The 15,653-nt window shown below is 39.8% G+C and overlaps 1 protein-coding gene across 4 annotated transcripts in view; it reads left to right on the top strand.

Moving 5' to 3' along the window:
- LOC147111946 (serine/threonine-protein kinase DCLK1) overlaps positions 1–15,653 on the top strand; it is a 508,995-nt gene that overhangs the window by 427,740 nt on the left and 65,602 nt on the right. For all 4 annotated transcript variants that reach the window (XR_015079783.1, XM_085999354.1, XM_085999356.1 and 1 more), the window contains 7 exons: positions 2,249–2,336; positions 3,385–3,493; positions 4,262–4,319; positions 5,325–5,444; positions 5,804–5,950; positions 12,291–12,424; positions 14,329–14,406. Coding sequence is in view for 3 of the 4 variants with exons in the window: in XM_085999354.1 (XP_085855480.1) it covers positions 2,249–2,336; positions 3,385–3,493; positions 4,262–4,319; positions 5,325–5,444; positions 5,804–5,950; positions 12,291–12,424; positions 14,329–14,406 (734 nt within the window). In the remaining variant the exon portion in view is untranslated. The remainder of the gene's footprint in view (positions 1–2,248; positions 2,337–3,384; positions 3,494–4,261; positions 4,320–5,324; positions 5,445–5,803; positions 5,951–12,290; positions 12,425–14,328; positions 14,407–15,653) is intronic.

Raw genomic sequence — 15,653 nt, 5'->3', positions numbered from 1 at the left:
ACTCACCGCTATGATCACTGCGACGTATTCTAATTAGTACTCTAGCAAATTTTGGCGTAAATTCGCTGCTGGAAGGTCAAGGAGCACAACTTATGGCATTCTTCACCAATATTGCCATTGCAGTAAATTCCAAGCCCCTATGTATAAGTGCTCTTCAAACCAAGGATGTAGATTTTTGTAGCATAGCTCCAGTTGGATAATAACACAGGTATGACAAGCAGATCAGAACTCTGCTAAGTATGCTTAATCAAAACAGTAGAGTCAAATATGCTAATACACTTCAAATGACATCCCAGAAATGAATGCACCCTTTCATGTATGCAACTGTCTAATAAAGAAACACATACAGATTAAAAACTCAAATTTTACACAATGTGTAACAGTGCATTTGTAACGTGTTTGGCTTCGCACCGATGCTATAGTTGCATTGTAAGTAAAGTCCAATTCCAGCATCAGGGCCTGAACTGACACCAGAAAGAAGTGTCAGTGCAAAGCGGTTTCAGTTTTACACCAACCCTAAACTTGTGGAGTGTGAGTGCACCCTATGGTAGCCTGAACATGTTGTAGATGTGCTATATCTTTAAACTTTGAATAGTTTGGAACAAGATCTTTCTGACCAACAATATTTGAAAGTTTGGTTATTTTTATTTAATATAACAATGTAACAAAATAATAGAATAGATATCAATGAAGTCTTAAGTTAATATTTAAAATTCACTTTTCTATCCTATTTGTATCCTATAGTATGTGGATCTGAGGGCAGGCTACTTGATTGAAGGATGAGATCACTTAGTTAAGTCCTTCAATCAAACACCTCCTCCTTGATTCAGTGATGTGCGCACAAGCACCATAAGTTTAGCATTTTTTTTCTTTAAGCATAGAAAGTTCTCTTAGAAGTGGCAGTGTGTATTTGCTTTAGCGAGCTATATTAATGTTTTATTTTAGCTTCAGGTTGAAGCAGGTTGGAGTGACATTGGTGATGGGCCTGTGAGAGTACTCTCAGTTCATTTTTAAATTTTGGTTCTCTGTCGGCCAACTGTGCTTGCATATTTTAATCAGAAATGCTCAATTATAGATTCCGCAAATTAAATATTTTTATTTGTACCAAGAAAAAAACTTACATAAAACATGATTAGTAATGCCGAATGCAGGTTTCTTGTACACCTGAGTAAGAATTTATTGGAGGTGAAATCAGTACGTCAGTAACGCAAAATGGGCTCATAGCAAATCGGCAGACTTTTACACCACACCCAATGACTTCAATGGAAAAGAAAATCGGACACCGTGTATAACAGGCTGCTGATTCGTTATGAGCCTATTTTGAGCTACTGGCACAGACCAGTTTCACCTCTATTATATTTGAAACATCCTCAGTAAATAGAATTAGTCTGCAAAAGCAACAATGGGTTAACTTGATAAATATTATCAGACAGCAACATTTTTGCTGCAATATTTTGTTCATTTATGTATTTTTATGGCTAATAAATACTTTTTTATTATTTCAGTTGTATAACAAATATATCTAATATTTACAGTCCACTTGGTTAGGTACCTGCCTTGTTTTTTTAAGAAGCAACTGTTTAATATACTATACAGTTATTTGTAACTGTGGTTGTACATTAAATGACAGAATATTTATACATCTTGGAGCTACATTATTCACCTTTTTGCATTTTTTTGTTACTCTGGATAAATAAAGTATATTTTTCACAACTGATTTCTGTTACATAAAGAGAAAGTTTTTGTTACATATATGAGAAGGCATCAGGGAGATGTATTATGCTTGAGCCTCCTGGAGAGCTGTGACACAATTTTCAGTGAGAATTTGACTGCGCTGGGCACGTTAAGATGGTAAAAGCTTCAACTTCCAATGCCACTGAAGGGAATGGACTAAAATTTTTGACTATTTGCTTATATAACATTAAATAGAAGTGATCTAATTTATGTTAAGATCTAATTCAAAATATCAGACTCTGGCTTTTGGCTATATTTACAAATGTTCATAGTAATAAATGAAGCATATTTTCCTTTCGAAGTAGAGATGAATAATTACCCACAGCTAATTTCAGCAAACTGTATGTGCACTATTCAATATTATTGCAGTTGACCTTTTCTTTAGGACAGAAGTAAAGCTTCATGCAGAAGCTGATCGATGTATGTCCTCAGATTAATGTGCTCCATAATAAAATAATGACAGATGAGATTTAAGATGAATGCCCACTGCAATCACATTTCTCTTTGCTGCTAGAGCCCTCAGCACGGTGGATCCTCAACATCTCTGGCATCAACCAAAGTTTGCAGTTCCATGGATGACAATGATGGGCCTGGTTGTGAAGGTAAAAACCAAACCTGTGGATCAACATTCTTTTAACATGTGGTGTTATTATGACATTCAGACCACTACAGGGTTTCTTATTTCTAAATTTTTATGGATATCTATTGTGTACCTGTAAACCTTCCAGTTCAGTTAGAGGGGAGATTTGGTATCAGACAGGCGGGAGATGATTTTTCTAAGGAGCTTTGTATGGCATTCTTTACAAAAGGATGCTCATGATACAATAAAATGCACAGATTTAACATGTTCTACAATCTATGTTTATTTCTAATGTTCCAGTTATTAACAGAGACACATCACGCCAAATTAAATCTGGACAATTTATAGTAAATTGGATGTTTACCATTTATTTTAAACTGTTTACTTTATCATCTTGAATTGAGAGGTATTTTCTCCTGGGTGATAGAGAGGTAGGGTCTCCTACTTAAAACAGGACGGTTCCCAGGTAGGGTGTGATTTACATTATTGCTTTTGTTTTGGTCTTTTTATTATCCTCTCTTGTGATGATTCCTATATTTAGTTGTCTCTGCTCATAGCGTTTCTCCATTTATATCTCATAGATTTGTACCCTGATTTATAAAGTGCCTTAGTTTTAAACTTGTCATACAAACTTTCAAACTTTGTGATAAAGTAATAAAGTTGCAGTTCAATAAATGATATATGATTAGTGCTACATTAGCACAATCCATTTTAGGAAGAATTATTTCTATGTATCACTTTAGTGGAGATACAGTACCATTTTTTGGTAAAGTAAATGCTTATTACTGATACAAAACTGTGCATTTTACTTTTTAAGACATTTTAGCCTAGAAATTATTGTTGGCAATATTAGCGGATCAATACTTAACACATCATATGACATTCCTCTGGCCATTATTCCGTCAAACACATTAACCCATTTAACATGAACTGGTTACCACCTGCATTAAAGAAGATATTAAACGTTTTTCCGCTAATATAACCAACTGTAATTTACAAGCCTTTATCATTGCATAAATGCCTGGTTTTTGTGACACTGTCATGAGTTTAACTAGTACTCATTCTTGCAGACGTTGTGGAGGAAGTGTTCCAAGTGCCAGCATCCATAGCTGAACGTTACAAAGTTGGAAGGACTATCGGGGATGGAAATTTTGCAATTGTGAAAGAATGTATAGAAAGGTTTGTATGTGAAGTATGTTGAAGCAGACATCAGCTCTTTGAACTGAAATATTAGGGTAGATTTTCCTGAATGCGGGGCTTGGGGAATCGGTGATCCCCAGGTGCACGGCAGTGGAAGAAAGAGCGGGAGACCATTTACACCTTGTAGGCTCGGGCCGAATGTACTTATCTTAATGAGGTGGGACATTTCTGGCCTCCTGCATGTGTTCCTGCTTCACACAACAAATGGACAACCCATTGTAGGGGCTCCTGAAGGTAGCTGACACCCCTTTAGCCCTATGAACTGGAGGGTCTGCATGTGTTGTGGACCCAGGCCGAAAACATATCAGGTGAGTAAAAACATTTTGTAATGTCTCCCCCTTCCGCCACGGATGATTTGAAGCATTTGGGACCGAGGCTGTAATGTTGGTGCTAGGAGTGCAGATGCAGACCTGAGACATCGGCAGTTGCTCACTGACTTCCTCCCTGATGCTGACACACAAGGCACACTGTGCCATGCAACTAGCCCAGACCAGGAAAAATAAAGGTAGCTTCTTCCTCACAAGCATAGTGCACCCACTGAGTAAAATCTAACCCATTCATTTTTAACCCAAAGTTATCGTATTATGTGTATCATTTTTTGAATAATCTTTATTGAATTTTTGCATGATTATCTGCAGATTACAATTTTTATTAATTTTATGAAATTGAGTGTGCAGCAAATCAGAATTTTTTGAATTGATACTTGTGCTGTGCTATCACTTTTAATGGCTTTTTTCTTTCCATTAGGTCAACTAGTAGAGAATATGCTTTGAAAATTATTAATAAAAGCAAGTGTAGAGGCAAAGTGAGTACTGAAAGAATTATTTTACTCAAATGCTGCTAATGTTTAGAAATATTAAATCCCTGGAATATTTAAACAGTGTTCTGTATAGGGGAAGCTCAGTAGCTCTGTTAGTGGACTTGTGGTTTGAATCCCAGCATTGATTAACCTATATTTATGTATGTCCTTATTGGATAAATCATGGTGTTTCTTGGATGGATGATCATAGTACTGTGAGGCAGTGGAATGTTCCATCTCAGGATGAAGATAAAAATGTCAGAACCATGGGTACTGCACAGATAATATACCTTCTGCTGTCTACCCTTGGGAAAATGTTGATACTTACTGCACTCTCCCTGCTGAAAAGGATAGGAAAGAAACACTGAGGGGGCCCAAAATTTGAAAGAAGTAAATACTGTGAGCAACATAAAATAATGCCTTTCAGTAATGTGTAGAATTGTTTTTCTGTCAAGAAGTAAAACTAGAACCTAGCATGTGTCAGATACAGCTAAAGTACAAATTAGCAATCTGAACAGGAGTGAAATATTGGATTCTCAGAATGTAGGACAAGGATATGCCATTCAGCCCATTGAATCTGCTGTTTTGTCAGCCATGACAACTCTATCGTTTTAATCCCAATTCCCTGTCCTTTCTTCATATTCCCTCTATTTTAAACACCTCAAACATCAGCCCATGAATCCTCATATATAGGGAATTAACCCAAATTTACTTAATTGTTGGTAAGTCTCTGCAATCCGACTAACATTCTGGTGAATTGTCGCTGGACTTCTGCCTAGGCCAGTAAATTCTTCCTAAGGTGGAGCTTTCAGAACTAAACAAAATGTTAATCATGGTCTAACCAGCACACTCTACAACTGTGGAGAGTACATCCTTGCCTTTATATTACTGCTTGTGATGAAGACTAACCCCAGCATCCAAATAACCTTTTTGGTTGCTTTGATTTTGTCAGGAAAAGTATGGCAGTCTTATAAAGTTGGATTGAAAAAATGCTTCTTGTGCCTCTGACAGGAGCACATGATCCAAAACGAAGTGTCCATCTTACGAAGAGTTAAACATCCAAACATTGTTCTTTTAATTGAAGAGATGGATACACCAAGTGAACTTTATCTAGTCATGGAACTTGTCAAGGTAAGACCATTTTGTTGAGAAATGTGAGTCATAGAATGAAATAAGTCTTTAAGAAAAAATGATTTGTATTCCAATTGTATTTCATGGAGTCATATTCCCAGGTGAGTACGGCATATTTATATTTAAATAAGAAACCTTAGTTAACTCTTTACTGCAAAGAAAAGCTGTGAGATTGATTGGCTTGTTAGTTGATTGGGAAAGCATTCTGATTTAGTTGCTTTCGATCTCATAAATTAATAAAGCATCTTAAATATATTAAATTCTAATGATTTGAAAGTAGCATAAACGGTTTCTACTGGAATATTTGATAGGAAATGTACATCACAAATGTTAGTTATGCAGTGGTATCTGTTCTTCAGGGTGGAGATCTTTTTGATGCAATTACTTCCACCAACAAGTACACAGAGCGTGATGCCAGTGGAATGCTGTACAATCTGGCCAGTGCTATCAAATACCTGCATAGCCTTAACATCGTACATAGGGACATCAAACCAGAGAATCTATTGGTAAGTTATAAAGTAAGAGAAATATCCTTAAATAGATACTTATGATAATGCTAACACACCAAAAAATATGAACATACCGATCAATACTTCGAGACAACATAATATAGAACATTCTTTCCACAATAGAACATCCAGTTAAGGAAGAAAATGACTAGCTTTTATGTAGCAAACCTTGAGAATATTCACTATTTGTAGCAAATCATAAATCAGTACTTGTATTTATAATTCTGTTACAAATAGGAGCGGAGGAAATCCCCCTTTGTGAGATCTGTTAGTCTGCCGTCCTTACCTGGTCTGACTTATATGTGACTCCAGTGCCATACCAACACAACTGCTACTCAAGTTATTCAAGGAGAAGGCCTACCACCAGCTTCTCAGGGTAACTAGGGATGGGCAATAAATGCAGGCCTTGTCAGCGACACCCACATCCCAAGATTGAATGAAAGAAAACTAAGGCTTTGTCTGGCCTCTTCTGTGGATGTAACAGATCCCATGCATTATTCAAAGAAGTGTTGGGGAATTCTGGTGTCCAGGCCAATATTTATCCCTTAACCAACACCACCAAAAGAAAAACACAAGTTAACTGGTTATCCATCGCAATAGAGTACAAAAGCAAGAAAGTTAGGATAAACCTTTATAAATCACTGGTTAGGCCCCAGCTGGGGTATTATGTCCAATTCTGGGCAGACACTTTAAGATGGATGTCAAGGCCTTAGAGAGGGTGCAGAGGAGATTTACTAGAATGGTACCAGGGATACGGGACTTCAGTTATCTGAAGAGACTGGAGAAGCTGGGGTTGTTCTCCTTCGAGCAGCAAAGGTTCAGGAGCGATTTAATAGAGCATGTTCAAAATCATGAAGGGTTTTGATAAGGAGAAACTGTTTCTAGTGGCAGAAGGGTCAGTAACCAGAGGACATAGATTTATGGTAATTGGCAAAAGAACCAGAGGCGAGATTGGGAGAAATATTTTTACGCAGCGAGTTATTATGATCTGGAATGCACTGCCTGAAAGGGTGGTGGAAGCAGATTCAATAATAACTTTCAAAAAGTAATCGGATAAATACATGAAAGGGAAAATTTTGCAGCACTATGAGGAAAGGGCAGGGGATTGGGACTAATTGAATAGCTCCTTCAAAGAGCCAACACAGGCACGATGGGCCAAACGTCCTCCTGTGCTGTATAATTCTGTGATTCCATTTTGTGGGACCTTGCTGTGCACAAATTAGCTGCTACGTTTGACTACAAAACAAAAGTGACTACACTTCAAAAGTAATTAATTGGCCGTAAATTCCTGGTGATGTATAAATGCTAGTTTGTTCATTCTTTAACACAACCTGGAAATGTCAGAATTCTATTCCTTTCATCATTTATATTTCCAATGACTTTATGACAATGGAGTACCTTTGTAGTCATTTTATCTTATCTCTGGACTTGTGCCAAGATTGAAATTGGCATTTGCACAAGGTTTGATCAGAAACCTTGAAAATAATGCGTCTTAATTACTGGAAACTCACAGTTATATATAACGTCACACCATCACAAGTGCTTTGAAGGTTGAGTTTACTATTCTGTAGCCCTTCATATCTAGCTGCAGTAACAATCTCCGTTTTCTATACAGTCACTTTTCTTTCAAGTGGTTACTACTGTGCATATCATTAGCTATATAGTTGCTGAATTAGTAATTCAAAGGAATTCATTTGACATTTTCTAGAATATGCTCAAGACTTTTTTCTCCCCAGGAAGTGTTGTCTAATGTTATGCAACATTTTTTAATTAGTTGAGAAATATTAACATCTAGAGGAAAATAGAAACATTAACTGCTAATGAAGCAAATAGTTCTAAGGCTTGGAGAAGGATTAACATTGTGTGATATGTTAATTCCAAAAATAGATCTGAATCTATGGGATTCAAGATATATATGGATCACAAATAGAATATTTATAGTTTAACATCAATTTCAGGTAAAAGTTAAGCTGGAGAAGATTTTTGCTATTGTTTATAGTAGAATATTACTTAATGCTATTTTGTAGTAAGCTGTTTATTAGGCATCATAACTGCAGCTTCTGTCTAACATATCAAATTCACAAAGCACACAACCTAGCAGAATTATAACTGCTGAGGCTGGGCTCTTCCTATGTAAACTGATTTTCTAAAACAAAACACTGTCACTCTTGAAAAGTATTGCACTTAAAAGTGTATGTCACACTTGTACCTAATTGGCTCAAACAAAAACAGCAGCAAATCACAACTGAATATGTAGCAAACCTACCAAACAAGAACGAACTTATGTGTATTTATATATTACAGCACTTTTCACAACCTCTGGACATCCCAAAGGACATAGAAAGACTAGCAGAATGGGCAGACAAGTGGCAGATGGAATTTAATACAGAGAAGTGTGAGGTGATGCACTCTGGCAGAAGGAACAGGGAGAGGCAATATACGCTTAATGGCACAGTTTTAAAAGAGTGTGCAGGGACAGAGGGACCTGGGAGTTAATGTGCATAGGTCCCTGAAGGTGGCGGGACATATTGAGAGAGTGGTTAGCAAAGCATAAATAGAGGTATTGAGTACAAAAGTAGAGGTTATGCTGAAGCTTTATAAACCGCTGGTTAAGCCACAACTGGAGTATTGCATCCAATTCTGGTCAGCACACTTTAGGAAGAATGTGAAGGCACTTGAGAGCGTGCAGAGGAGATTTACCAGAATGGTTCCAGGGATTTTGGGGGGGGGGGGGATCTTAGCTTCAACGACAAGTTGGAGAAGCTGGATTTGTTTTCATTAGAGCAAAGGAGGTTGAGGGGTGATTTGATTGAGGTGTACAAGATTATGACAGGTTTGGATAGGCTAGACGGGCAAAGGCTGTTCCCACCAATTGATGGTACAAAGACTAGGGGACACAGATTTAAGGTTTTGGGCAAGAGATACAGGGGGGACGTGAGGAAAAACTTTTTTATGCAGCGAGTGGTGAGGATCTGGAACTTGCTTCCGACGGAAGCGGAGACACTCGGGTAAAGATTTTGGGGCGCTACCTTCGCCTTTAGCGCCCTGAAAAAGTTAGCGCCCCCGCGGCCGATTTTCCCAGGTAGCGCCCCGAGAGGGAGGAAGGGCGCTACTGGAAGCGTCCCGCTTGGGTCGCTGCGAGCCAATATCGCGGCGCTATGTGCTGCGGTACTGCAGGCCTTTCTCCCCTTATTAAAAGGGAGGGGCCTGGCGCAGCGCGTCCCGATGCCCAGCTGGACCACCAGGGATCGGGAGTGCTGGCAAACGAGCCTGGCACTCGAGGAATGCCGGGCTCACGGAGAGCAGTCAGCACCCCGCGGGGGGGCTTCACAGGGACCGGGGACAGCAACAGGGGCAGGTGCTGGCAGGCGGCCAGCAACAAAAATGGCCACCTGCCACCTCCCCTTTAACTAGCGCCGCCCCAGCCGCAGGTAGGCCCCCCTGACCCTGGCGGACATAGCGTCCAGCGGTAAGTTGGGGGGCGCCACCCAATATTACAGCCGGGGCGTTGCGCACGGTGATGACGTCATCGCCGGCTGTGTAGCGCCACCGCTAACCTCCCGCTGAATTTCGCGGGAGGCGTTAGCGGCGCCGCGCCCAGGCGCTAGTTGATTTGCGCCCCGTTAGCACCCTAACAGGAGGCGTAAATCAACCAAATTTAGCCCCCTCAATGTTTTCAAGGGGAGGCTGGATAGGCAGTTGAGGGAAATAAACTTGCAGGGCTACGGGATAGAGCGGGGGAATGGGACTGATTGGATTGCTCTACAGAGAGCCGACACTGACTCGATGGACCAAATGGCCTCCGTCTGTGAAGTTATGACTCAATTACTCTAAGTGCTTCACAGCCAATGAAGTATTTTTGAAGTATAGTCGCTGATATAATATAGGGAAATGCAGCAGCCAGTTTGAACACAGTAAGGTTGCACAAACAATAGTGGCATACTGACCAGATAATCTGTTTTAGAAATGCATGTTGACCAGGACACTGGGCGAATTCCCCTGCTGTTCTTGCATAGTGCCACGGGATGTTTTACATACGCCTGAGAGAGCAGACAGCATCTCTAACAATGTAGCACTCCTTCTATACTGCACTGATATATCATCCTAGATTTTGCGCTCAAGTCTTTGAAGTGGGGTTTGAACCCATGACTTTCTCACTCAAAGGTAAGAATGCACAGACTACTGAGCCAAGGCTGACAATATAGCAAGTGAGTTATGAAAATTACCAATCACAATGTACCTAGGAGATACTAAAATTACCAATGAAGAATCAGCAGTTAGCAAACAGGTACCAACTAGCAAGGAGAAAAAAGGGAACTAATGATCTTTTAAAATCCTTTTGACTACTGTCTTGTTTTGCAAGGAAATTATACTAAAAATAGCTTTCTAACATAATAAACATCTAAAAAAATGCATAATTCACAACAAAATCAATAATTTTTCCCAAAATTCAGCTTAAGAGCTGCCTCCCTAAGACACGACATGCAGGAAGAAAGATAACACATTAAAACATTTTTTTATGATTGTTAGCAAGATCGACCATTCCTGCTAGTGTGCTGGAACTTTATGTTTGTAAGCATGTCCAGCCCAGGAATGCCTCCATTACTAGCCTCAGTCCTAGGAAGATCTCTGCACCAAGCTTAGCCACAGGACACAGCGCCCCAGACCTCAGCCCCAGGAACACTCCACTCCAGGCCTTAGCACCAGAAATGCCTCTCCCGACCTCAGACCTTGGACTTTGCTGCTCTCAGTTGCTAGTAACCAGAAATCCACCTCAGTTCATACTTGCTTCAATTTGGGCCTCGTGTCCTATTTCATACCCTCACTGACTTTCTGCCTGACTTGTACACTCCTAGCCCATGTTGCATTCCTTGCTCAACTGTTCCATTCCCCATCTGTGTACCTGACCACCTGTGAGCAACACCATAGGAGATCCAGAACAGAAAATGCTGAAACACTCACCAGGTCAGGCAGGATCTGCATAGAGAACAAATAAGTTCATGTTTCAGCTTTCTTCAAAACTGGCTGTCACCCAGAAGCCAACAGATACTGCCTGACCTTATGAGTGTTTCTTGCATTTTCTGTTTTTGTTTCAGATGTCCAGCATCTGCAATTTATTTTAGATTTTTGACTTTAGGAGATAAAACTATTTAAATTTAATAAAAATTAATCAAGAATACTGCCTTAGTTCTTGCATTGATTTTAATGTGGGATTTTGCTCATTTTAATCCTCCTCAAAATCCATCTCTTCAACCAGGCCTTTGGCCACCTCTTCTAATTCTTCTAACTCCTACTTGGTGTCTGTTTTGTGAAACACCTCAGGACATTTTGCTGCATTAACTGCACTATAAAAGTGCAAATTATTGTTGCATTGCTAATGCCAAACATTGGAGACTGGTTGAATAAAGTTCTCAATTATTTTGCATTCCTATTTGAGGAAGGGACAATATAGTAATACAGGGTATATACAATTTGCATTTTGTAGTGCATTGAATGCAAGTGTTTACAACAAAATAAGTGCATCAATTCCTTGTTTATTTAATTCTTAATTTACATGCTCAATTTTGCAACCATGTGCTGCTTTGGCAACTTGTGTCTTTGACCTTTGTGCTCAGTCATTTGCAGCCTTGGAACTGATCATTCCTTTAAGCACAAAGGAAATAAAACAAGGCAATATTTTAAACAGTAACTAATTATTGGGTAATGAAGTCTCAAATTAGTTGTTAGGCTAACAAATGCTTATCGTTTCTCTTAACACCAGGGAACAATTAAGCTAGATAGTTGCTAGAAGTAAAGAGAGTGTGATTTAATGATACCTGCAAATGGTTCTACTGTTGCACAGTTGGCCCAATTTTTTTAATAGCAGATTTTGATTAGTATGCAGATTTTTTGTGTGTTATTATTAGGTTGTTCTACTGAGCCAGAGAACAGAGGATTACCTCTCCACTAATATTACATTGTACCAAGAGTAATACAGTAATAAAGGGCATTGCAATAACTCTCAAAGCAAATATGTGAAGACATTAGACAATTAAGGAAAATTGTGAAACACTTAACTATATACATGCTATGAATACCAATGTACTAGCAGCAGCCTCTGAATAGAAATGCCTTGGTTACATACAAATGTTATCTTTATCTAGTCTGGTCTATTGACCCAAATTTTACAATGTAAGGACAATGAATCTGCACCTAGTTAAATGTATCCTTTGAATGAATGTTCCCATTAGTACAGTGACTATCAACTGATGTGCACTGGAGAGCCATTACTATAGCAATAACCATTATATAGTTTACATTTAGCAAAATACCAATCCTCTGCATTTTATCACAATAGGTATATGAGCATCAGGATGGAAGCAAATCTCTGAAACTAGGAGACTTTGGCCTTGCTACAGTAGTTGATGGGCCTTTGTACACTGTCTGTGGAACCCCTACATATGTGGCTCCGGAAATAATTGCAGAAACTGGGTATTGTACTGCGTGAATACGCTCACCATGTTTATATGTTCTCTTCATACAAATACCTTCTTTAGTCATTATTGTTTGCACTTCCTTTTGCCAATTCCCCCTCTTTTTCTCTGTCCCCTCCTAAAGGCACTGACTCTTTCTGGTGTATGATTCCATTGGCACCAACTGTCCTCTAGTACCTCAATCAAGTGGCCATATTTCATGCGTAAACCTAGATAGTGACTACTGACAAGCTATATGATCATGGAGATCATCACACTCAAGCCTGGACCTGTTTTCACCTCGCATCTGTTCTTTCTATCTGAAGTCAATGCATGGTGATCAGGATTCTTGGGTGATTTTTCCCTTCCCTAGCCCAAGAGTGGTGAGGCCAATTCTAGTGACCCATATGAGATCGACTAACTCAGCACAGACCAGGAATTGAACCTGGATCTTGTGGGTTGTCACGAGGTGTTTTTTATATTGCGCTAGTGCTGTCAGGTTCCTGAAGTACAGGCTTCACGTACCAGCAACAACCAAATGTAAAATTGCTGACAGGCTACGACTAAGGACACAAAAGACCCACTAATAATGGGTCTTCCTGGCAGGTGGTCTTAGTGAGTCCCAGCAATTTTAAATTTGGCTTGCAGCTGGCTGTGGGATTTGGTAACCATCTGCTCCAGTGACGACCCATACAATATAAAAGCATTTTAGTGCTACATCAGGTGGTGTCTTTACCTACTAAGGCCATCAAAAAAGTCTGTTTGAAATTTAAGATCTATGCTCACCACCACCTTCTCAAGGGCAATTAGGGATGGGCAACAAATGCTGGCCTTGCCAGCGATGCCCACATCCCATGAATGAATATTTTTTTTAAATTCACTGGTGTCAGTGGTAGTTCTTTTATGTGTGTACAAGGTCCATAACGCGAGTCAGTAATGAGAGGTTTCTGTATGAGAGAATAAATGCCAGAATACAGTGTATCAACAGATATTCTCTTCACTTGATGAGGATGCAGTTCTTGGTACAACTGTGGCAGAAATGTATTTTAAATTTAGTTCTAGAACATTCACCAGCAGTTGTTGACCTTCTATTGCATGAGTGTGGCTATTTATTTTTGATTTATACGCGCTAAATGCAATCCCACTAGTAACTACTCCTGGTCAGACAAAAATTCTGGTGAATTTTCTGTGCTTATCAAAAATATTGTGTGAAATACAATATTTTTCATTTTTTTTACCAGCTTGCCAACTCTCCGGTCAGAATTTACTTGCGTAAACAAAGCCTCTCTGCTCTAGCCCGAAACTGTACTTGGCCAAATCTCAAAAAAAGCATCCCCTCCTGCATTGGTGGGACATTTCCATTGTACATACAAACAATTCTTTTGGCAACTTTAGTACCAATTTAAGGGGAGATTTAAGTTTTACATTAAGACAGCAGAGCTCATTTCACTTAGAGCTCCTGTAGCTTCTAAGAGAGAAGAAACTTGGCTCCTGTTGATTCACACCTAGATCCAGAAGTGAAAGGAGAGTGCTCTTAACTCATTACATCGCTCCTTCTGGCTTATTGTTACTTTGGAGATGATGTCTAATTCACAACTGTCAGTGTTTCTTCTTTCAAGAGATGGATCACATCACTTTTATTCAGAACCCTACCTACTCACCCAATTGGAAGCTAATGAAACACCCACTGAGCCAGCCAAACAGCCCTAGTACGGTACTTACACTAATAGCTCTCCAGTTGAGAGACAAAGGCATCACTATCCATTAGGATACTGTGCAGTGTCCATTAATTATGTCAGCATCTTCTATGTAGTGAATAATGCATGAACCTTATACTAATCCATATTACACAAATTGAGTTCAAGGCTTGGTTGTTATACTTTACTTACACATACATTCCTAATGAGGACTTTTTCTTCATAGCTATGGTCTGAAGGTGGACATCTGGGCTGCTGGTGTGATTACTTATATTCTGCTGTGTGGTTTCCCTCCATTTCGTGGGTATGTACAGTGCACACTCTGGTTTCAGCATTTCTGTTTAATTTTGTCGATATTGGCAGATGAATGCTTAACACAGTCATAAGGCATTCATCCGTCTGAGGCATTAACCTGTTTATTTTAATGGGTTAACAACAAAAACTTGCATTTATATAGCGCCTTTAACATAGGAAACCACTCCAAAGTGCTTCACCGGAGCGTAGACAGAAATTGACACTAAACCAAAGGAGGAGATATTAGGACAGGTGACTAATAGCTTGGTCAAACAGGTAAGTTTTGAAGAGGGTCTTAAAGGAGGAGAGGGGGAGAGATGGAGAGGTTTAGGGGGGAAATTTTACAGCTTAGTGCCTAGACAGCTGAAGGCACAGCCGCCAATGGTGGGGTGAAGGAAGTGGGGGATGGACAGGAGTCCAGGGTTGGAAGAACGCAGAGTTCTTGGAGGATTGTAGAGCTGGAGGAGGTTAAGGTAGGGAGGATCGAGACCATGAGACATTCGAACATGAGGATGAGAATTTTAAAAATCGAGGCGTTGGTGGACCGGAAGCCAATGTAAGCCAGCGAGCACAGCAGTGATTGGTGAACGGGACTTGGTGCAAGTTAGGATACAAGCAGCAGAATTTTGGATTAGCTCACTTACGGAGGTTGGAAGCTGGGAGGCCAGCCAGAAGAGCATTGGAATAGTCAAGTTTGGATGTTCATAAGCACGGCTAAGGGTTTTAGCAGCAGATTAGTTGAGGCAAGGGTGGAGAAGGGCAATATTACAGAGGTGGAAGTATGTGGTCTTTGTGATGGAGAAGACAAAAGATTGGAGGCTCAGCTTAGGGTTAAATAGGATGCTGAGACTGCAAACAGTCTGGTTCAGCCAGGGAGGGGGATTTAATTGGTGGCAAGGGTTCGTGGCAGAGGGTGGAAAACAGTGGCCCAGTATTTGCGATTGTAATAATGGCGAAACTGTCAGCATTCGCTGTCATAACTCTGTAAAAGTGACAGCAACATCTGGAGTCTGCACATGTGCAGTTGAACACAGAAATACAGAAGTTGCTGTCAGTGATACCCTGCTCCTCCACAGGGTGCGCTGTTGCAGTCCTCGCAGATGGAAATCAATTAGGAATCACTGAATTGATGTGTACATCAACTTTTTAAGCACTATTCTCACTGTAAAAACCCTTGAAAAAGTTAAGTCTTGTTGAATGAGGTATAACTGAGTTTTAATTATTTCTGAACAACCTCTCTTGCCCTGAAAAACTAAT

Source organism: Somniosus microcephalus, chromosome 10 (assembly GCF_052327205.1).
Source record: "Somniosus microcephalus isolate GS21.2 chromosome 10, FLI_Smic_1.0, whole genome shotgun sequence".
Classification (NCBI taxonomy): domain Eukaryota; kingdom Metazoa; phylum Chordata; class Chondrichthyes; order Squaliformes; family Somniosidae; genus Somniosus; species Somniosus microcephalus.
This window is presented reverse-complemented; position numbering and strand designations above follow the sequence as displayed.